At 35.6% G+C, this 22,774-nt stretch overlaps 1 protein-coding gene across 1 annotated transcript; it reads left to right on the forward strand.

Moving 5' to 3' along the window:
• The first annotated feature begins 98 nt into the window (after positions 1–98).
• LOC146004644 (solute carrier family 45 member 3-like) lies at positions 99–22,519 on the forward strand. Its single transcript, XM_083143549.1, has 7 exons — positions 99–201; positions 4,505–4,739; positions 7,081–7,258; positions 11,195–11,618; positions 13,638–13,884; positions 18,482–18,705; positions 19,688–22,519. Exons 2-7 carry the CDS (start codon positions 4,517–4,519, stop codon positions 19,928–19,930), a joined length of 1,539 nt encoding a protein of 512 aa, XP_082999675.1. The 5' UTR covers positions 99–201; positions 4,505–4,516; the 3' UTR covers positions 19,931–22,519.
• The last annotated feature ends 255 nt before the right edge of the window (positions 22,520–22,774 follow it).

The following is a 22,774-nucleotide window of genomic DNA, read 5'->3' on the forward strand; positions in this document are numbered from 1 at the left end:
TCATTTTATGGTTCACGTTGGAACCATTGAATGATTGGTTCATTGCAGACCACTACCATGCCACCTGTGATGCCACTACAAACAAAACAAACACACAAACGAAATACGAAGTGGAGCAACACTTCATCCAGAGGTGATGTGGAATATTGCAGAAGAAAAAATATTACTTTATTATTATAAGTATGAATCATAGAGAAAAAGGTGAGGAAAATATGTTAGAAATATCTTCCGTACAAGTTATATTGTACTATTATTTCCTCTGTTTTTTTAAAGTATTTGTTAATCTACTTTTCAAATCCACTGGTTAATCGCGAGGAAGAGGTAGCTAATATTGCTGTCAACAGGCTTGTTAATATACTAGATAAGGTTATAAAACAAATATCGACTAAAATACATTAAATATAATCCACATACCACCATCGTCCTTCCCCCCTCCCGGCAAAATGACAGGCTTTTATCTACTCCCCTCCCCACAAATTTTCTACAACACCCTCTGAAATTTTACATAGCAGTGTAATAATTTTAGGGTACCCGTTTCATAGATCGGAGACACATTAAAATCGCATATTTTTTGTTTCGCATGGTTCGTACTTGCCAATTGTGTATTGCGGAACATAGTTCAAGGTGCCATTATGCTCTTTACACGAAAACAAACGCAATTTTTCACATTCTGAGTGCTTTTTTTAAATTCCTTTCTTCGCTTCCGGAACACACAATATGGCAGGCACATCTTGATTCACGTTGTGGGTATGCAGTGTTTCCAACCTTCTTCATCGAAAAATACCTACTATCGTGTTCGTCACTGGTGGAAATTGTACATTATGCATGGGTAGCTGAGGGATAGCCCCACAAACCATTCACGGATAGCCCCACGAACCATTCACGGTTAGCCCCGTGAACCATTCACGGATAACCCCCAGAACCATTTCCGATAAGGTTAGGTTCGGTTTGGTAAGCATAGTAAAAAAAAAAAAAAGTGGTTGAAACACTGACAGGGGCTTATGTCATCAAACATACGCAGCATCCGGTTGTCGTAGGGCAAGCAAATGAAAGCAATGACAATATGGTGAGATATTTATCTTGAAAAATACATGATTTCTCAGTACAATTGAAGAAATGTGTCTCCGATGTATGAAACTGTTACCAATTTTAGTGCTCAATTCACCTTAAAACATGATCTTGCACATCTGGTTAATTCTGAATAAATCCTTGCACTAAGCTATTGAAGTCTGTTAGAAGGAATTTTTGTAAAGATTCACTCACCTTGCAACCAAGCAAATAAATGTAGGAGTCCAGTTTTGGTTTTTTCTTTAATACCATTTTTTTATAATTTTTTATTTGATATTCCTGACACTTATTTATATTAAACTAAGATTAAATGTTTAGTATCCCCGAAATGTCTGAAATTCCTTTATTTTCTTCTTTTTCACATTGGTACTTACGTATTCTGCATTCCTAAGGATTCTTGAAGGTGCCATTTCATTTTTTTCACACAAATAATCTCTATTCGACATATCGCGTAATTCTTGTTTGTTCGTTTTTGCTTGCGTTACACGCAATATGGCTAAGAAATCTTGACTAGCGTTGTCGATGAACAGTGGTTATGCAGTGTTGCAACCTTCATCGAAAAATACCTACTTTCATGTTAATGATTTTGTATTTTTCTCCAGGTTCGAAAACCCCACAAACTATTCATAAATAGCCCCACGAACCATTCATAAATAGCCCCACGAACCATTCATAAATAGCTCCACGAACCATGCACGGCAAGGTTCGGTTAGGTTAGGCAAACATAGGGTAACAGTTCGGTATATCGGAAACACATTTCTTAATTTTTACAGGAGAAACTACTTACGGAAATGAGTTTCTGCAAGCTTTCCAACATTCGTTGAGGTATTTTCTTTCATGGTGGAATATATTAGACCAGGAAATCATGTAATTTTTCAAGAAAAATATCTCGCTGATGCTCAATTGCCATTGCTTTCGCTACGTGAACTGCATGCTGCATACATTTGATGACGTAAGCCCCTGTCAGTGTTTCCAACACCTTTTTTTCACTATGCTTGCCTAACCTAACCTTATCGGAAATGGTTCGTGGGGTTATCCGACAGCTACTGTGCATAATGGTTTGTGGGGCTATCCGTCAGCTACCCGTGCATAATGTACAATTTCCACCGGTGACAAACACGATAGTAGGTATTTTTTGGTGAAGAAGGTTGGAAACACTGCATATCTGCAACGTGAGTCAAGATGTGGCCGCCATAACGTTTGTTACAGAAGCGAAGAAAGGAATAAAAAAAAATCACGCTGTATGTGAAAAATTGTTTTTGTTTTCGTGTAAAGAGCATAATGACACCTTGAACTATGTTCCGTAATACACAATTGGTAAGTACGAACCATGCGAAACACAATATATCAGATTTTAATGTGTTTCATATATACCAAACTGGTACCAATTCCAAAATTTGTTGGAAAGTGAGTGAGCTGAACAAAGCAGTGCATGCTGCTAATGTCCAAGCATTTTAAGATTACTTTCTCTGCTGCTGCTGTGTCGTCATGCTAAAATCATGCACTTGTTGCTCCATCATGTTATCAATTACATCACAGTTTTCATAACAAATCTTTAATATATGGTTGGCTAGTTCTTGATACAGGGACTGGTGACTGATCATACCCCCTCGAAAATTCCAACTTTTTTCTTTCCAATCTGCACATTTCGATGTTTTGAGGTGCCTAAAAGTGATTTTCACATGCGGAATAAGCAAGATATTTATCCTCAAAATGTTTCAATGGCACGTCCAATTCTTCGCATCCCGGACCACTTTCGCTACTTATTTGAAGAAATTTTCGCCATACACACAAGAAATCAACTGCGGATATCGAAGGATAATGCGCAATTACCATCATCATGAAAGGAAAGTGTAAATTTTTAAAAATAACGTCTGCTACACTTCACACATTTCTTGTTCTTGGCAACTTACGAATGTACATGCAGGTTCTCTATTGGCAACTCACGAATGTACACGCAGGCTCTCTATTGAAGAAATCGTAAATTTGAAATATCATAAAACCATGTGACAACATGTTTGATAGCACACTTTCCACTCACGACATTCACTTCAACAATATTTATGCTAAGAGAATCAAACCTAACAGGCCTAACCTAACAAAGTAGGCATTCCTTATGTGCATGACGTCGTAAATCATACCTCATAAAATCGCCAATTACTCACTTATAACGCATTTCCGCTCACTAAAAGCAACAAGAAACATTTATATGAACAACAATCCTTCCAACCCACTAAAAAATTTCAAGTTTCTCTTGGGGGAAAATGGAGGGTCACCATCACCCTTAATACATATTTCAAGACACTCCATCACATTATTCCACTTACCTTCACTAATTTTATACAACCTGCTATTTAAATATGCATATGGCTGCATATATTCATCACTGATTTATAACATAATAATTTATGTATCTTACAGTGATTTTGCTTTTTGCAAGCTCACATGTAATTGTAATCAACACCAGTTTCATCAGGAAACAGTTAAAATTTTCTTGACCAAAATTTACTTTGGGAAGTTTTTCAATGAATGGGTTAAAGAGGTAAAACTAATACATTTACAAAAACTAGCCATATGTCATCATCGTTTGGTGCATCGAGTCAGTCGACAGAAATGTACATTCATTCTTGTACTATAAATCTATACAAACCTGACTTAATTGGCTTATTTGATATTTACTGTAGTGGCAGCATTTGAAAAGTTCTGCCATTTCTTTTTTGTTTTTAACTATGTATGTATCACTTTAGAAAAAAATGTGATTATTGTATTGAGTTCAAGGCAAGAGTGTATACACAGGCAGGATGGTGCAACATAAGCTAATGGAAATTTTTTGTATGTAATTCTTGAAAGAAATAAAATAAATCTAAACAGCAAACAAAAGCTTTATTATATATATCTCGTGCATGATATTCTCTTTGAATTCTTCTATGGTTTGTCCTTTAGATATCCCTGAAGGAAAAAGTCTGGAGGAGTTAAATCTGCAAATGAGGATTGCCACCTCACGTCGCCATTTTGCAATGTGATGTGATTAGGAAAATGCTACCTGAGGAGGTTCATTGTGTTTCTAGCTACGTCTGCCGTAACCCCATCCTGCTTTAACCACTACAATGTCTACCAGTGTGCCTAGCATCTCCTAACACAAACATTAAAAAAATCGTCTATATTCTTGTTGCATTAAAACTACTGACCGATTATTTTCTAGGTACATTGTGACAATGTTGGTTCACTGAGCAATTGTGTATCTCGCCATAGTTAAATTTCCAAAATCTTACCTGTAATAAAAGAAAAACAGAAATTCAAAATTATTAGTCATATGAATTTTTTTTTTTTAAAACCATTACCTTGTTTTTCACCACCCCCTGTAAAGTGTGCAGTTGTGCACAGAGTATATGAAAACACAAGGGTAGAACTGTTTTTCATTTCTTAAATTTTCCAGGTTAAAATAAAAATGGAACATGAAGAACATAGTTATTCACCAGCAATGTTATGCAAATCTATTGAAAATAATGATACCAAGGAAAAGAAAAAATATTCAGTTCTTCAGTTACTGCTTATTAATGCCGTGGTTTGTGGACTGGAGATTGCTGCTAGTGTTGCTTTTACATATCTTCCTCCTCTTCTGCTCAAGGCTGGTTTCAGTGAATCTGCAATGGGCATTATTGTAGGAATAGGTAAGTATTTTCATGTTTTATAGGATACACCTAACTTGATCACCCACATAGCTATAATATTCTTTTTGTGAATAAACACATTTTGGTTTTATTTGATGAAAAATTAATTTAGAAGAGCTTATCAATGTATCTGTTTATAGTAAAACTCTAGTACTTTTGGCGAGTTATATTTTACTGCAATTTGCTCTACTCATGGAAAAGTTTTTTTTTTTTTGGCAGTACAATATAATCTATTTGTCTAGGTGTATCAAAATATATTCTGTTTAAGTAGACAAAAGAGCATAAGGTTTAGAAGTACATAATTGATGAAATGTTTCAATTTTTGCATAACTTCATCATTATAGTTAATTCCAACTACTCAGCTCTAAAATTGAATGTACAACATGCCCATTGTTGTAAGTGCCGGCAGTGCTTCTGCTGCAAAATATGGTAGAAAAACTAACTTTCCAAGGACTCCACAAATGTACCTAAAGCAATGACAAGACAACAGATAAACTGACAGATCAACACATAGGCTGCTCCATCTTCTATGGAGGAATACACCAGGCTAAACAAAAAACAGCCCTTCGCAAAGGGTAACAAACTCCCTCTTCCCAGTAAAATTCCTTAACTTCTACACCCCAGTTCTACAGATCCCTTCATCATTACAAACTACCTTGCAACAGTTGCAGGGAAGTCACTCCACACATGACTAGATCTCAGATTTTTAGATTCTAAAAAGTGTCACTTTAGGTTCCTAAAATAGGCTCTAAAAATCCTAAAATAGGTTCCAAAAATCTTGAATTAGGCTCGAAAAATCCTAAAGTAGGTTCCAAAAAACTTAAAATCATTGAAAATTCCTGAAAAATACTGATTAAAAACAAAATTTCAAAAGAACTGTAAGAAATGTTAATAGGTGTATACATAACAAACGATTATTCATTTTCTAAGAAAATTTTCATTTGTATACATTATTTTCAAAATTATCCACAAATTATTGTAATATTATACTTGTGCTGTTAGGAAAAGTTAGTTCATAATTGGGAAAAGAGAGACGCGGTAGTATATAGCAAGCAGCAAGTTCCAACGAGGATGGTGGCAGTGGCCACTGAAATTAATCGAAAAAGAAGAAAAAACAGCTTCGCGGATAAAAGTGAGTACTAGTTTCTCCGTATTTAAAAGTTAGTTGTTGATATGAAAAATGAAATACTTATGTATAATTTGCTGCACAATACCAGGGTGGGTACTCACCAGAATTCCTTGAATTCCAGGAATTATGCATGAATCATACTTCGCAAGGTGTGAATGGCACTAAGCATCGAACTGACGCAAAAGTGAACAAGACCACGTGGGTCAGAACTTTTGCACTTTAACTGTGCATGCAACAGTGGCAAGAGACATTTTGCTTTGTTTAGAGCTTTGAAAAACATCATGGACTTAAGAGGGAGGAAAATTGACAAAGTATGTTTCAAACACCTTAGTGATTGAATTTTTCATCACCAGAGCAAATTCTTCTGCATGATATAAAAATTCTGCAAAACCTTAGAAAATATATAAAAAACCTAAAGAAAAGTTTGATTTAGGTTATTTTAGGCACTAGAAAACTTCATCAGTTGTTGCATTTTTATAATGAAACGTTGACTTAACTTCTTATTTACCTGTAAAGAAAAAAATAGGATAAGAACCTAAAGTCTGATACTTCACAACAACATAACATAACAGTATAAGTGATGCCTTGATGAAGACTTGTGTAATATGTCAATAAATGAAAATATGTGTATATCAATTAAGTATATTTATTTTATTAGTAACAGTATTATAATGAAATCTATAAGTTACTTCAGTGACCTGTTGGATGTAGTAGCCAAATTACAATCTCACCACAAGAGATTCAGGTTCATGTCCCTGCCTGAGGATGAGTCTTTTCATTGTCCCAGCGTCAATTTCATTTAGTAAAAAAAGTGATAGAAAAGTGATGTTAAATGTAAAAAAGAAATATAAGTGTGTTAAATCTTGCAATTAGATTCCATCTTCCTTCAATCTTTTTAATAAGTCTCGGACAGAAATTTTGTTTCATGTTTATGTTATTAATTTGAATCAAGTAACTACGGTTCTTGAAGTGTACATGAAATTAATAGCACTAATTTCGAAGTCAATCTCAGCACTTCCTCTGAAAGGTGGATTGGACATTTTGAAGGTCCTCTGAAAGGTGGATTGGACATTTTGAAGGTTTTTTTTAAAAAAAAAGTGTACTGGGTGCACTCCCTCCCTCAAAGAGAGGAAAATATCAGCTTAAAAATGAATAAGTAGAGTGAATTAATTTATGAACATTTCAACTATTATTATTATTTAATCTTTCCAGGACCACTTATAGCTTTATTCACTGTTCCTGCATTAGGACGGTACTCAGACAGCTGTGATTCACGTTATGGTAGACGGCGTCCATTTATTGCCATCCTATCGTCTGTTTTGATATTGTCATTAGTTGTTATTATTGTAGGACTCAAGCTTTCAAAAATTTCTACAATGAATGTTGTAAGGTAAGATGAAGGTTTGTTTATATTTCTATAGTTAAAAGTTAAAAATTAAATAAGAAGAGCAAACTGCATGAGCAAAAAGATACAGTGCCTGGTCTCCCGAAGTCCTGGGTTCAAGTTGGATGCAGGGGCAAGGGCAACCTAATGGTGTTTTTTGAGTTACAGCCTAAGTTACTGCAACGCTGTCTCTGGTTCTAACAAGAAAGACTCACCAGACTTTGGAAAAATTTAAATTTTAACAGCTGCAAGCTGCAAGGTGCAGATGAAAGATGGCAGCAACGGAAGTAAGTGTTCAGCATGCAAAGTTGTCAGGTCCAACATTGTCTCTTGCCTGGCTTGTCAACAATTGTGAGTGGTATGGGGGGGTGGGGAGCCAATGTGAGAGGAGTGGAGATGGAGTTTGGTTGAGAAAGTTATCGAGTGTCCTTATTCAGGTCAGGGGGCTGGTTGCGCTCATGATGATATGTGGGCTGTCTCCCATCTTTTCTGTACTGAGGTATTTGTGGATTAGGGTAAGGGAATTTGCGTCTCACTGGACTATTCTCAAATACTACATGCCCCTTTACAACCTCAGCTTTTAACCAAAGTAATAATATTTTAGTCCAACATTACAGTTATGTTATATTTTAGTTGTGGTAAGAAGCTGGACCCCATATAATGTGATGGGTGCAAAATCGCCTAAGTGCTTATGCACCCAAAGATACAAATTCAATCAATAAAACCACAACACAATACAAATAGAAATAGTCAGGTATGCATTTTTAAAATTTCGTCTGTATATACAGCAGAAGGTTTTAAAAGATCACTGTATAAGATAAATTAAAATATTTATCCCTTGATGGTATAGTGGAGAAAATACATGAATTAATTGAAAAGAACAAAACTGATTTTATATTTCTTGATGTAGACATAAACAGCTCAGTATGTTCTCCTTGAGATTATGGTCATTCCATCACACTTAACTTCATTAGAAGTCAATTAAATTTATACCACAGCATTGCACCGTGTCATGAGGGTGAATTACTATCGTATTAAAAATTATGGATACCCGAGTTTGGATGCAAATGAAAAATTAGCCAGTAGACCTACATAAAAATGAGTTACATCAAAATTTAGCTTTTCAATTCTGTATTAAGCTATGGTAACCATTTTTTCCAGAATGCCTTCTATTTTATATAATAAGAAGAACTGGAGTATTACAAATGACCGCTCTCTTTGAAATTCTATAAATAAAAAAATGGATTGTCTGATCATGAAGGTAGAAAGGTTTTAAACACAATTCTTAATTTTAATAATTTTTTAATTGGCTAAAAAACTGTTGTTATCATTTTTGTGAAACAACTTTTTCTTAGTATTGGATAGTCCTACAAATACTATTTTAGTCTTGTTTTGAAGTTCTTTGCAGCTATTTTTAAAACCCATTACCACTGTAAGCTCAAATTGCGAAACCGATTTTATACAAATTTTTATTCAACAGAGTAAAGATGTACGTTGAATGTAACAACACCACACATGCTGTTGCTACCAGACTACCAGTGACAGGCTGCAGTTTCCACAGTTCAATGGACATTGTTACCATGTCATGCACATCTTTACTGTGTTGAATAAAAATGTTTATAAAATCTGTTTCGCAATGTGAATTGACAATGATAATGGATTTTAAAAACAGTTGCAATGAGCTTCAAAAAAAGACCAAGATTGTACGTATTTGTAGGAATACCCAATACTAAGAGAAAGTTGTTTCAGAAAATTGATAAGAATGGTTTTTTGACCAATTTAAAAAATCTGAAAATTAAGAATTGTGTTTAGAACCTCTCTACCTTCACCGTATTTAAATTTCTTCATATTTGGACCACCCTTTTCTTATTTATATAATTTCAAAGAGAGCAACTGTTTGGAAAACACCAAAAGATGGCACTTTTTTCTTCTTCTCACATCTGATTATTACTACAGTGGAACCCCAATTTTATGTTCCCAGATTTTTATATTTTCCCACATCATATGTTCAATTTTTGTTGACCTAATATAGTCATAAAAATATTTTTTTTTCTGTGTTTGAAGATTTTTCATCAAGATCCCATGAGGTTCCACCTGATTTTTGTTATTACTTATGAAGTGATGAGACAAGATAGGATAAAATATAAATATAATAACATAGAATCATATTTCAAGCTTAAACATTTATCCCAAAATATGAAATCTTGGGGATAAGATAATAAAGCTAGATATAGAAGTAACTAGAAGTTTTTATTGCCAGCAGACTAAGTGAAATGAAATGAGATATCTTCAACAGTATCATCAAGGATGACAGAAATAAACAAACTTCATGTTATAAAACAATCCATTTAGGTTCAGTGATTGACCCATGATCCCTCAGCTGAAGGTTCAGAGCACATCCTGACCAGAGAATCTTTGTTTCATTGTGTATTGTAAAATACGACTTGAAATAACCACTTCAACAAACAAATAGCACATAAATGTTTTGCCTATATATATGTCCAGGCCTCCCTAGAAACCCTTCCCCAAAATAAGTCCTTACATATAAGTATTGATGCAGCACTAGTTTTGGCACATTGTTACTTGAGATGTACGAGGGTCACTATTTATATTTTGAGCCTAACAATGAAAAAACAGGAATTTGGCATTGAAAACTGCTTTATTGTTTTTCGAAGTATTCTCCTTTATGGTCAATACACTTTTGCATTCGTTTGAACCATTTGTCAAAGCAGTTTTTCCAATCTTCTTGAGACACCTCCATAATATGGTTTTTGAACGCATCAACGGCGTCTTCCGCCGACGAAAATTGTTGTCCACGCAATTTATTCTTGACATTCGGGAACAAGAAGAAGTCATTGGGTGCCAAATCAGGACTGTACGTCGGATGATCCATCAATTCGATTTTTTGACTGTTCATAAAGTCGGTTGTTAGACGAGATGTGTGACAGCTGGCATTGTCTTGATGAAGAATGATCCGAAGGCGTTTGTTTGTTTTCCGTATTTGACCGAAGACCTCTGGCAAACAAATTGTTGTGTACCATTCAGAGTTGACCGTTCTACGTTTCTCTAAAGGCACAGTTGCCACATGACCATTTTTCCCGAAAAAACAGGCTACCATTTGTTTCGATGTGCTTCGAGCGCGAACAACTTTTGTTGGATTGTGTTCATCTTGAAACACCCTTACAGTCGACTGCTGTTTACGTTCCGGCTCATATGCATATATCGTCACCTGTTACAATCTTATATACGTCTTTTGAAGCACCACGATTGTATTTATTGAGCATTTGTTTGCACCAATTGACGTGAGCGTCTTTTTGAGTTTTTGTCAAATTGTGTGGGATCCAACGAGAACATACCTTTCTCACAGCTAAATGATCATGTAATATTTTATATATGCTGGTGAACTAAGGCCTATGGTTGCCTCAATCTCACAGTATGTCACATGACGATCTTGCAGTATTAGGTTTTGCACAGCATCAATGTTTTCTTGAACAACAACTGATTTTGGACGACCTTCGCGAATCTCGTTGGTGAACGAATGGCGGCCACGATTAAATTTGTTATACCAGCGTTTCACAGTGGCAGAGGATGGGGCTTCATCGCCAAATGTGGAAGTAAGTTGATCGATGCACTCAGTCTTGATAATCCCCGTCGAAAATCGTAAAACATCATCGCACGAAAATGTTCACGAGTTAATTCCATTTTATTGTTGTCGCGCAATCTCCAAGGCAACATAAACAACACAAATGAAGCTATTGACAAAACATTTGAAGTACGTTATGGTCAATAATGCCAGACGATTCCGTGCAAACGTCAAATCGCGCCTAACTTCAATCAGTGTTGCCAAGGCTCAAAATATAAATAGTGACCCTCGTATGTCTTCTGTACATTTTTTGGTTACATTCTGAGACAAACACTTGAAGCCACATTTCTATGTTGCAGTTCCTTTCTTCTCGTTGTGGGAGGAATCCTGTTAGACTACTCGTCGCAAGCAGCTTTCAACCCATGTGAAGCGCTCTTATCGGATTTATTGGAAGGCACAGATCAAACAGAAAGAGGCTTCGCTGTATATTCAAGTCTGATAAGTTTTGGAGCATGCGTCGGGTACCTGATCACAGCTCTTCGTTGGCCCCAATCCTTAGGTAGTCAGGAGGAAGCAGCTTGTCTAGTGGCATTATTGTTTTTCGCGTTGTCGTGTGTGCTCACAGTGTTTTCAACTAGGGAGACTCCAATAGTCAGTCATGCAGAGGAGGAATCCACGAAATGGCCGTCAAAGTTGCAGCTCATGCAGTATTATCAGAAACATGGCATTGTACAAACAATGTATGCATTATTTTCAGGGTTCCTGTCTCTAGTTTGCAAAAAGGTAGGCATGTTTCCTCTAATTTCTAATTAATCATCAAAATTCTTTCTGATTGCCTATGCTGTCCTGTGAAAGAGTGTCTATCTTTAAGATTATTAGATAATGCAAGTAAGCATTTGAAGGGAGATTTCAGACCAAAGCGACAACAGGGGACCACACCAAAATGATGAGCAACATGGGCCCCTTCAGTCGACAAGCAAGCATTCACCATGCATGCACGAACAGACCATGGCAAAACAATGTACGCCATTGAGAAAACAGCCCCATCTGAGTGACACGAAAGCTTGTCGTATTACTTTGGTTCAAAAAAGTTGCATTGATTACTGAGGGTTGGCTTCCAAGCAACGTATGTTGCTTCGGTTTGAAAGCTCCATAACAGCTTGGGTCAGTGTTCATAACAGGGATGTAGCACTAGGAAATTTTTGCTGATACTTCTAAGGTATTGATATAGAATTTACAAAAACCATATTCCACAGATTCAGAATAAAATTTGAAATATTTCATAAAAAACCTAAATGGTCCATTTTCCTTCTTAGTTGATGAATATAACCAGGTGACTGTAACAAGTTTACCTTAGAACAAGAAATGCATATTTAGACATTTCCTTTACAATACCAGTGGATATGTATTGCAACTCTATATTCACAAAAAAAAGTATTTACATTTTTTTTTCCTAAATTGTAGTCTGTTTAGAGGCAATTACCAACAATTGTACCAACAAACTGATCCACCCTATTAGCTGATAACTGTAGAGTTCCAATTACACTATCCCATCCTTAGTCTGCATTATAACTGAAGAATGTTTAAAACATTAAAAATTAGGTTCGTAAATTTATTAACATTATCTTCTATCTTTTTCCAAAGTTCCGACTCATCAACATGACAAAAACGAGTTACATCAAAATTTAGTTTTTTCAAGTCTGCATTAAGCTATGGTAACCAATTTTTTTTTTCGTGTATGTCTTTGATTTTTTATCCTCGTGAGATCAAAAAAGTGCTAGTTTTTAGGTGTTTCAAAATGACTTCTCTCTTTGAAATTCTATAAATAAATAAAAAAAACAGGTTGTTTGATTGTGAAGAAATGTTAATACACTGCAGGTAGAAAGGTTTAAACCACAATTCTTATAAAGTAAAGTGCTCCCCTGTGCTTTGCACCATGCCACAAAGGTATATAGGGGGGGTGGAGTTAGGGCCCCACACTTCGTTGATCACTGCCCAAGGTGGGGGTGATGTGATCAGCATCATGCTCCTGGCCACCTTTACTCCCCAGAGTTTCCTCCAGGTACTCACTTTAAACTATGCTGGGTGGGCACCGGGGTCACTTGAACAGGTGGAAAAAAAACCCGGTTATCCCCCGCCAGGGAATGAATCTGGTTTTCTTGCATGGTAGTCAGATGCCCTAACGACTGAGCTACCGTGGCTCTACAATTCTTAATTTTCATAATTTTTTAATTGCCCAAAAAAATGTTCTTATCAATTTTGTGGAACAACTTTTTCATAGTTTTAGATAGTCCTACAAATTAGTCCTACAAATTTGGTCTTATTTTGATGCTCTTTTCAGCTGTTTTTAAAACCTCAAAAAACATATTAATTTTGTATCAATGCTTTTTTTTGTTTATGTAGGCACAGTTATATATTAATTATAATAATTACAGAAATTACCATTATTATCAGCATTGTCACTGGCATCAGTGTCATGAAGAACACATCCAAAAGTAATTCCTGATTGGCCCATAAAATGAATTTTGCCTCCTATGTATGTTACCTTTATGTTTTTATGAACAAAAGTAATACAGGAACTTTGGGAACAGTGTAATTTATTTTCATTTTTTTAATAGAAATATTCACTGTTGCAAAATCGAAAAACAATAGGTAGTAGCCCCCCTCAGGTAAGCTAGGCTTAATAGAAATCATTGTATTTGTTCTTCAAAACACAACTGCATGGCATATGTATCATGTTTTGAACTGAATTTGGTGATATACAGTGGAAATGTGTTCATGAAACTTTTAATCTTGCTTCAGGTGGTGCTGTTACCACTTCAAGTGTACAAAGAAGTTAACAATGCCCCACTGTTGCTTCGCCGTCTCTTCGTAACCGATATGATCTCATGGTCAGCCATAACTTGCCATGCCCTGTTTTATACAGATTACGTTGGGCAGGTAGTTTACAAAGGTCACCCTCATGCCAAGCCTGGAACTTTGGAAGAGGACCTGTATGATGAAGGGGTCAGAATGGGTTCATGGGGACTTTTGCTTCATAGCATTACAGGTAAGAGGTTTTTAATTTCAAAACTGTTAGATTATTCAAGTTTGTTCATAGTATACTTTTATGCATACAGATAGTTTAATAAAGACTTGCAATTATTTATTGTTTATTTTCATTATGTTATGTTTTCTGAGAAACAAAGAAAATTATTTTGATATGGGTGTTTTATTTATTGCTATAGTGTTATTGTAATTTGTGGAAAAGTTGCATAATTCTTCTTGTACATACATATTGCTTTCATTGTAGTATTATTCCTCTTGTAGCTAACAGTTGTTACAAGCATTTAAACATGTTTATTGGTAAGTTTTGAGAGAGTTCACACTTCCTTTATTAGACATTTATTTTATAGCTTGATCAATGTTACAGTTATAACAGTGGGATAAATTTAACAAAAACAAAAAGGAGCAGTTATACAATGAGTCTTGTCGATAATGTTACATTATTGGAACCTAAAAACTCCACTGTGGAAAAAGCAACTATTTATTAATATCATTTTTCTTTTATTAATTATGAATCCCAAATGCTATCAGTTAGTTCAAAATCTTCTTTCTACAAAGTTTCTTGAAAATTCTCATTGGTAGGTTTGAATTTCAAAGGTGGCAGCTTACCCCACTTGTGAAAAAGAGTGAGTTTTTATTGCCATTCACATTATTTAATTTATTCCATTGTTGTTCTGCAATGAACAAAGACCCCCACACATTTAAATCTATGTCTCCTGTTACTCTTTCCAAGATCTTTCTATTTTTAATCATGATGTGATGTGAGCTGGCAAACCCATTATTTGGTGTAAATTTGTAATGTCTGAATCATGTTTGCATCATCTTATTCCCATTTTTCTTGATGTTTGCCCTACATTCTCTGTTAAACATTAACAAATTGAAGGGCCAGGGGGGAAAACGATGAATGTCGATTTTTCGCCCATTTTGAGATCGCAGCGCCATCTGATAGCTCAGAAGCTGTACTATAAGAATGAGAACAGCCTTGGTTGGGAACCGGTGAGAAGTGCCTGAAAAACGCATTATTATTTTGGCATATATTGACGTATTTATGAATAGAAATACTTAGTTTTTCATTTCCTGGCAAATCGTCTCGAATGAACATTCATCGTTTTTCCCCCTGGCCCTTCAATTATATGTTCCTTTGGATTAATATCTAGTACTGATTTCTCATTTTATATTCTGTAAAGGTACATTCCAAAGTGAAGTGAAGTTTGTCAGTTCCTTTTTTTATGTACAAATAATATTGCAGCAAATTACCTACACTGGTGACATTTGTAAAAGTTCTAATGTTAATGTACTATACTATCTAATACGTTATCAGTGGTTTTCTAGAGGGCACAACTGTATTAACTTGAGTTTGACTCTTTTTTCTACTCTTCCAGGTGAATCACAATTTTCATATTTATCTATTTATCCTACACTATTATTATATTTAGAATAGGTAAATGTGACTTTCATGAAATTGATTGGTGTGATTACTTATGTAACCAAAGTGTCAACTGTGCTTGCTTGTGTATTGTTTTTTTACTACTAATAATACTACTGTGGTCAAGTTCAATGTACCTCCTCATATTGTGTCGATGTTGAGGGACAACTAGCACACATGAATGAATGAATTGAAGAGATGAAGTTTCACAAAATTTTTAAAGAAATGTCAAGATTGTTTGTTATGAAATTGGGATCGGGGATGATGCTCACAAAACTACTGAATATTAGAACAAACCAGCAAAATAAAAATTGGAAGAAGGATGTATGCATCCACAGTTTTTTTCTCAACAAGGATATACACTGCTCTAGACTGTGTCCAAGTAGTCAATGTAATGCATCACATTTGAACCCTGAGTAAACCATGGGTGTATCATTGTCACGTTATCTACTTCATTGTTTGTCCTCATCATCTTGATAGCCCCAAAGATTTAAAAGCAACATAAAATAAGCAAAATAGAAAGAAAGGACAAGGCTACGCTCAGTTTCACACAAGTACAACTTCTAATCTACCCAGCATAAAATAAAATGAAGTATTCTCATAACTGGTAACATTTTTGCACAATTTAACTGCTAGAGAATGTCCTCCATGCACAAACTGCACACTGCTGCCCATCCATTGACAAAGCATCGTCACTTTTGTCACAAAGGAGAAGGCACTGTGGTGATATTCACAGCAGGGGTTTCCAAGCTGTGGTCCCGAGAAGGAAATAACTTCCTGACCTTTCACAGAAGAGTTTTCAGCAGGGCATTTCTTTAGGCCAGAGAGCCGACCTCCATGGCAGAGTGGTTAGCACAGCATGCTACGATGATAGAGCTCCAAGATATGAATCTTCGCCTGGCATTGGCATTCTGGTGGTGTCCCTTCTGTAATATCATCACTCACCCTCACCCTGTTCATTGCAGTTAGTCAAAAGTGGAAGATAGGCAAAGTAAAATAACCTAATTCTATCGATTCAGGCCAGAGAGTAAGCATTGCAGTAAAGAGGAGGCAGCAATAGTGCTCGATGTTGTTGTATACTAATAGTTGTGTCTGTTCTCCTTTACAGCACAGGTTCATTTTTCTTATGTTCATTTTTAAATGTACAATTATAATTGTTATGTATTTTAAACTTCAAGTGTACATGTTAAAGTTGATGCTCAATAACGTATGTTTTCTCTCCATGATAGGATGTATTACATTAATGTCCTTGGCAACATTGACGTTGCTATGGTAACAGTTGGGGAGGTTTGTGATAAAAGTTTCTATCAAAAAGTGATTTGTTGTGTTTTCATTCAAAGAAATATTCAGGTACTTGCAAATTTGGGTATGTAATCAGCCCATAGAAGTTTAGCTTCACCTTCGCAAATCCTGAAAAATATTCTTCAGTTAATAACAGTACATGCATAATTAATCAACGATGACAACAGCGCACAAGTCTTCTGCTTGCAATGTTGAAATGAAAGAAGTGTCATCCGGTCCCTAAATTGTTTCATATTGTAAGAAATAATGTTAGATTTTATTTTTTAACTGGGAGGACACATACCCCTTAAGTGCATCTTCTGCTTGCACGTTGAAGATAAGATGCCACGTATTACAAGATGCAGGATATTTGTACCAATATAGGATTCCTTGCTGCTCTAAAAATATGGAAAACAAAATTTTGGGCTGCTGATCATACCAGTATGTTATTTGACTTGATTATTCTTGATCGATTAATCGGTGCTGTTCCTAAAAAGATCATTCAAGTGTGTGAGCTTACATGATTTCTTGCATTATATGGTGAAACATCTGTTATACCTTCTTCAGGCACTTTGACACACCTCGCTGGTCCTCTAGGGCCTGCACTGGTCACAGCTGGGTTATCCCAAATTGGACTTCTTAGTTTGTCTTATGGAAAGATGACCAGGCCCTGACTGGTCACTTGTGTCAGATTTAAACCTTTTCTTATGTGGAAGAAAACTTATTCACTGACGATTCAGGAATAAGTTAACTGATGCAGATCTGTGAACAAATTTGTAAAGAAGCAAAACACGGTTCTTTTGGTATAGCAGGAACCACTTCTGAAGGCAACAAGTTTACAAGAACATCCCACCCATTTGCACCAGAATAGACCCAAAATTAAGGGCAGTCTTCCTTATCCATTGACCTAAGATAGCAGCCTTATGGCAACTGGAAAAAGTAGGAATTTGTTTACAAAATGCCTAGACAACATGGCCAATATTTATATGTTCCTATGGATTTACATCATGTAGTTTTACCATTTACAATTTCTACATAAACTAGATGTACATGGGTTAAATCCAACCGATATGTGAAGTGTACTTACCCTATGAAAAGTCATGCCGCCACCACCAGTTTTATTGTGTGGGACCACCAGCATTATGGACTATCGCCTGACGTCGCAATTTCCACTGCAACAAACTACATTGGAGCACATGCTTAGGAATTCCATTCCGTTCCTCCTTACAGGATTTCCATAGGCCAGTGAGGGTGCGGGGGTGGCGATGTTGTAGACTTCGTTTTAACAGTCTAAATGTGCAGAAATCCGATGGACTGGCATCAGGGCTTTTGACAGGAATGTCATGAAAGGGAATAACATGGATTCCTGTTTCCTGCTCAATGTCCTGATAAAACCGGAAGGATGATCTAGTGGTTTGGCTGGATGCTTTGTCCATGTCGATCCGCACCTGGTTCTTGTTGGCTCTGTACAAACGAGGGATGTCTGTCCGATAGTTTGGGGCCTTAATTGATTCATGGAAGTTGGCAGCATTCACCTTTATGTTTTTCTCCATCTTACGTATCTCCAACTTCACCTCGTAATTGTATCCGGTGACAATCATGATTCCCTGCATGAAACTTTCTCGGTACTGGTGGTAAAACTCTGTACGTCCCTTGCCAGAAGTGTCGCGGTATGTAATTGCCATAATGTTACCATTAAGCGTGAGATAAATGACAGTCTCATCCAATGTGACAACTGTCTTCCATTTTGACCCTGCCAAATGTCAGTTTGCAGCAGTTGGTCTTGCATTCTGCAGTATAATGTGGGAAAATGTTAAATATGGGAATATAATATTGTGATTCCACTGTACACGCAAATAATTCAGTCTTAACAATTTCCTTATTCTCTTTGCAGCTTGTTGTTATGCAGCCTTCATTCAGGATGAAGTTATTCGCAACTGTGGCATGCAAAAAACATACATTTATGGTTTGGCAATATTTTCATTTTCAATGTTTGGAATCCTTATGTCTTCGGACATCACTTTGCTCAATACATTTGCTGCATTCTCAGGGCTTGGATTTGCTGTTATTACAACAATACCAAACTCCCTGGTGACCATATATCGGTCCAATCAACAGGTGAGTATATTCTTTGTATTTGTGGTTATTGGTAAATTTCATATCAGTCCATACCTACTGCAGTTTAAAGGAGATTTCACACTGAAGTCACACATGACATGTCTCTCTCATCCAAGTGACATTACATGCCTTTAAAAATGAACCTTAGGATATGAGTGCAACACTAGAGAGGTGTGATATGCTGCACATGTTACTTGTCACTGGGGGTGTCACTCAGACTTAGCCATTTTTCTATAACATGCAGGGGCAGTGTCACCCAGAGTTATTGCTTGTACTTTTTTACAGACTGAAAGTAAATTTACCTCTATTACAGGTATGTGTGAGTGAAGTTTGTGGTGTAATGTTGCTTATTGTGTGCCAATTTGGTGTGCAACTCTGTGTCTCCTGTCACTTGTTGCTTTGCAGTGAAATCTCCCAACATATGCTGTTGTTTGATGAAAACAAATTTATATGTTGCAAAATTCTGAAAATGAAATAATTCATTTAAACTCATAAGTTCCGATATATCTCATAAAAACTGCATCTTTTTAAGTTGCAGGTTCTTTATAGGAATATCTGAACACTGCAATTACTGAGACATCTTTATCAGCTAATAATCACTATCCATTAATTAATCAATTCATCCTTTATTCATATTTCAATCTTACCATGCTGATCTGTTCAAGTATAATATAAAAATATTAATTATTCATTTATGTGGTAATGAAAAATTTTTGAACATCCATTACCAATGCATGTTTGTGGCATCAAGATGAGAACAATGTAAATTTACCGTACATAATATATCAATCAAAAGTGTGACAATCATATTATTATTAATATTGTTTACAATATTTGAATTAATCAGTGTTTTAACATGTTTCATGTAATCAAAACTCTGCACTCCAATTATTTCCTATGTCATAGGTATTAGTGTACACATATTTAAGAATGAGAATTAGTTTTGTTCTGTATCATATTTCCTTTCCTATTCTCTTTTTAGGTTTTCTTTTTTGATGTGGATGATGTTCAGATGAGAGGATCAGGAGCAGACTTTGCCATTCTTGATTTAGGATACTATTTAGGACAAGCATTACTCTCGCTAGTTGTCAGCAATATTGTTCAAACTCTCGACTTGCCTCATTGTTACATGATATTTGCATGTTTAGCTGGTGTCGTGTCTTGCTATTATGCAAATCGAGTTGTTTTTTCAAAACCTGTCCGATCAGTAAAAACTTTACATTAAGAGTGCCTTTAAGTGTGATTGATAAAAAATGTGTACTTACTGTCTTCATGCCAAAGATTTCTTGTATGATTGTGGTGTTGGATGATGAAATATGATGAAATGCACTTACAAAACAACTGTACAATTATCGAACAGGTAAAGACATTTATTTTTGGAATGTGTCCCTTTTTTGTATGAATATAGTCTATTTTGTAAAGCATAATCAGATATTTTAAAATGTCCACTGCTATTCCGTGGTACATGCTTGTGTACTTTTTCATGTTGATCAATTTTTTAACCATGTACTTGATTATTACTTCAAGCCAGAAGGACAATATGGATACTTGCCAGTGTTATCTTACAAAATGCTGTTGAATTGTATGAGATAACCTAAACAATGTTGAATATATTACTAAGAAGATAAAAGATATTACAAAGTACCTTAGTTAGCATCCAAAATTGTTGACTTACAGTTCAACCAAGATGAGAAAACCCCCAGCAAACTGTTTTCTCCACTCGCATCATCTTCTCTTGGACTCAAATGCCTCATGTTACCATGCCCACAACTTTCTTACCTTGCTTCATTATCAAACAATTAAACTACATTAGATATTATATCTACTTTTGCTGTGTATGGTACATCCCTTCATGATAATGCAAACACTTAGCACTGAATAAAGGGATGACTTGTGCCTGGATAGTTATGCATATTGCATATGCAAATACATATTTTAAACATTTTTTGATAAATGTATGTTGTATGTGCAAATGCACATATGAATCACATATACATATAAACTTCTTGCATATTGTAGAGCCAGCAGCCACTACTAGAAATATATTTTACGTCTTGTGGGTTGGGCATATTGTCTCCTTAATAAAATAACTTCCTCACTGCTGTTTATTCTCAACTTTCTTTTATAAAACAAGGAGATAAGACTTCTTTCGTTATCCTTATGGGAACATTCAACAACTACTCTTCTTGAGAGAGAAAGGACAACAATGCAATGGACAGTCTATAAATGATCTTGAACTTGACGTGTCAGATACTGTTGCCTTAAAATATTGTCCAATTTTATCTTGTGAAGTAGATTGAGCTCTTTTCGAGTACAAATTGTTGCGGAAAACTGTAGTTTCAAAGTTGAAAATTTGAGATATCATGTTTGAAACGAGTAAGGAATGTAATTTTCTTTCATTTATAAAACAGCAGTGTAAAGTAAGCCAAAGAGTGTGTACATTATTATACGTTAAATCGTAGGAGCTCAAAACAGAATATCTGTTTTAAGTGTAGGGTTTTTGCTGATACTGAAAGAAAACATTTAAAACTGTTAGGTGTTTTTCTAAAATGCATATTTATTTGCATATTTTGCCTTTTTAGTGCATATTTTAGGTATTTTAAGTGCAAGACTATCCAGGTTCTAGCGATGACAATATGATGAATACTGCTCATTTTAGCAACACAAGGGTAGGATTACATGGTAAACAGCTGATTGCATCATCCAAGCTCCCTCTGATTATGTATGGTTGTAAATACGATAACAGCACCACAGGGGTTTTCTCATCTTTGTCAAGTTGTGCCAATACTGTCACTTTATTTTAAATGCAAAGTGTTACTGCTTTACTTTATGTCAACTACATAGGTGTTTAATGGGTTTCAGTTGTATTACACCCTTCTTAACAGCACATGGTGTAGGTTTTTGAATGTATGTGTACATACACTCAATTGATAGCAACAAATCATGTGTCAAGGTTATTATTAAATGTATTTGCAGAACTTTTGTCAATTCTGAGATCAGTATAGCATCATTAGTTGTTAATTTATCAATGTAAATTATTGGTACATCTTACCAGTGGCGTACGCAAGGGGTGGGGGGTCACCCCCTCTTGAGTTTTTGAAATATTATGAAAAATGCTGTTGAAAAAATAAAAATGACCACTTTATCGCAGTCCAAGATATCTACTTCTACTACTACTACTTCTACTACTACTACTACTGCTAATTATAGTAATAATAATAATTTGAATTATTATTCCTATGCAGGAGAAAAGCACAGCATTCCAAACTCACACGTCTTTAAGAGTGAATGCCTTGAAAACATACACGAATTGCTGAAAATAAAATATGAGGGCAACTAGGATTTAAAAGAGAAAAGAGTTGTTTTGTACCTCGTAAACAATGAGAATTGACTAAAGAAAATTCTTGGTTTGTTGTAAGCGGCTAATGCAGACAAAGGCTAGGCCAACAAGAATACACAGTCACCAGTCCCTCCGCCTTCCCATTGTTTACCATGACCCATTTGATTTTCTGAATTCGAACAACAATAAGCTGAACTATAGTAAAATGTTTTGTTGGTAAGAACAGCAAGAAAATCGAGATGTGAATTATCGTGCATATGCATGGAAGATTTTGAGGGCAGTATTGGCATGTTTCTCATAAATCTATACAGTGTCGTTTGGGATCCGTCGATATGCCAAGACAATCTGGGAGGGAGACTGGCAGTTGGGAGATAGGCCCAGGCTCTTTCGAGGCCTGTCAAGCCATGGGTTGTTATTATATTATTATAATCTAAGGAACCGCAAAGTTCAATTTTGGATTTTTTTTTTTTTTTTTTTTTTTTTTTTTTTTTTTTTTTTTGCAAAAATTCCCGCTGTGACTCTTGAGAATTGTGGAAATTCCTTGCTTCGTCGCTGTGTGTCGACGTTATTGTGATATTATACTGATTTCACATCCCCTTGTAAACTCTCAAGTGATGCTGCACGTACATCCATATCACAAAATAATGTTGAATAAGTGCTTTGTGAATCACCTAGAAGTGATAAATGTGTTGGAATGTCTTTTAACTTACTTTTGAACACAAGAATAGA

This window comes from Lepisma saccharinum, chromosome 1 (genome assembly GCF_977018435.1).
Source record: "Lepisma saccharinum chromosome 1, izLepSacc3.1, whole genome shotgun sequence".
NCBI lineage: Eukaryota > Metazoa > Arthropoda > Insecta > Zygentoma > Lepismatidae > Lepisma > Lepisma saccharinum.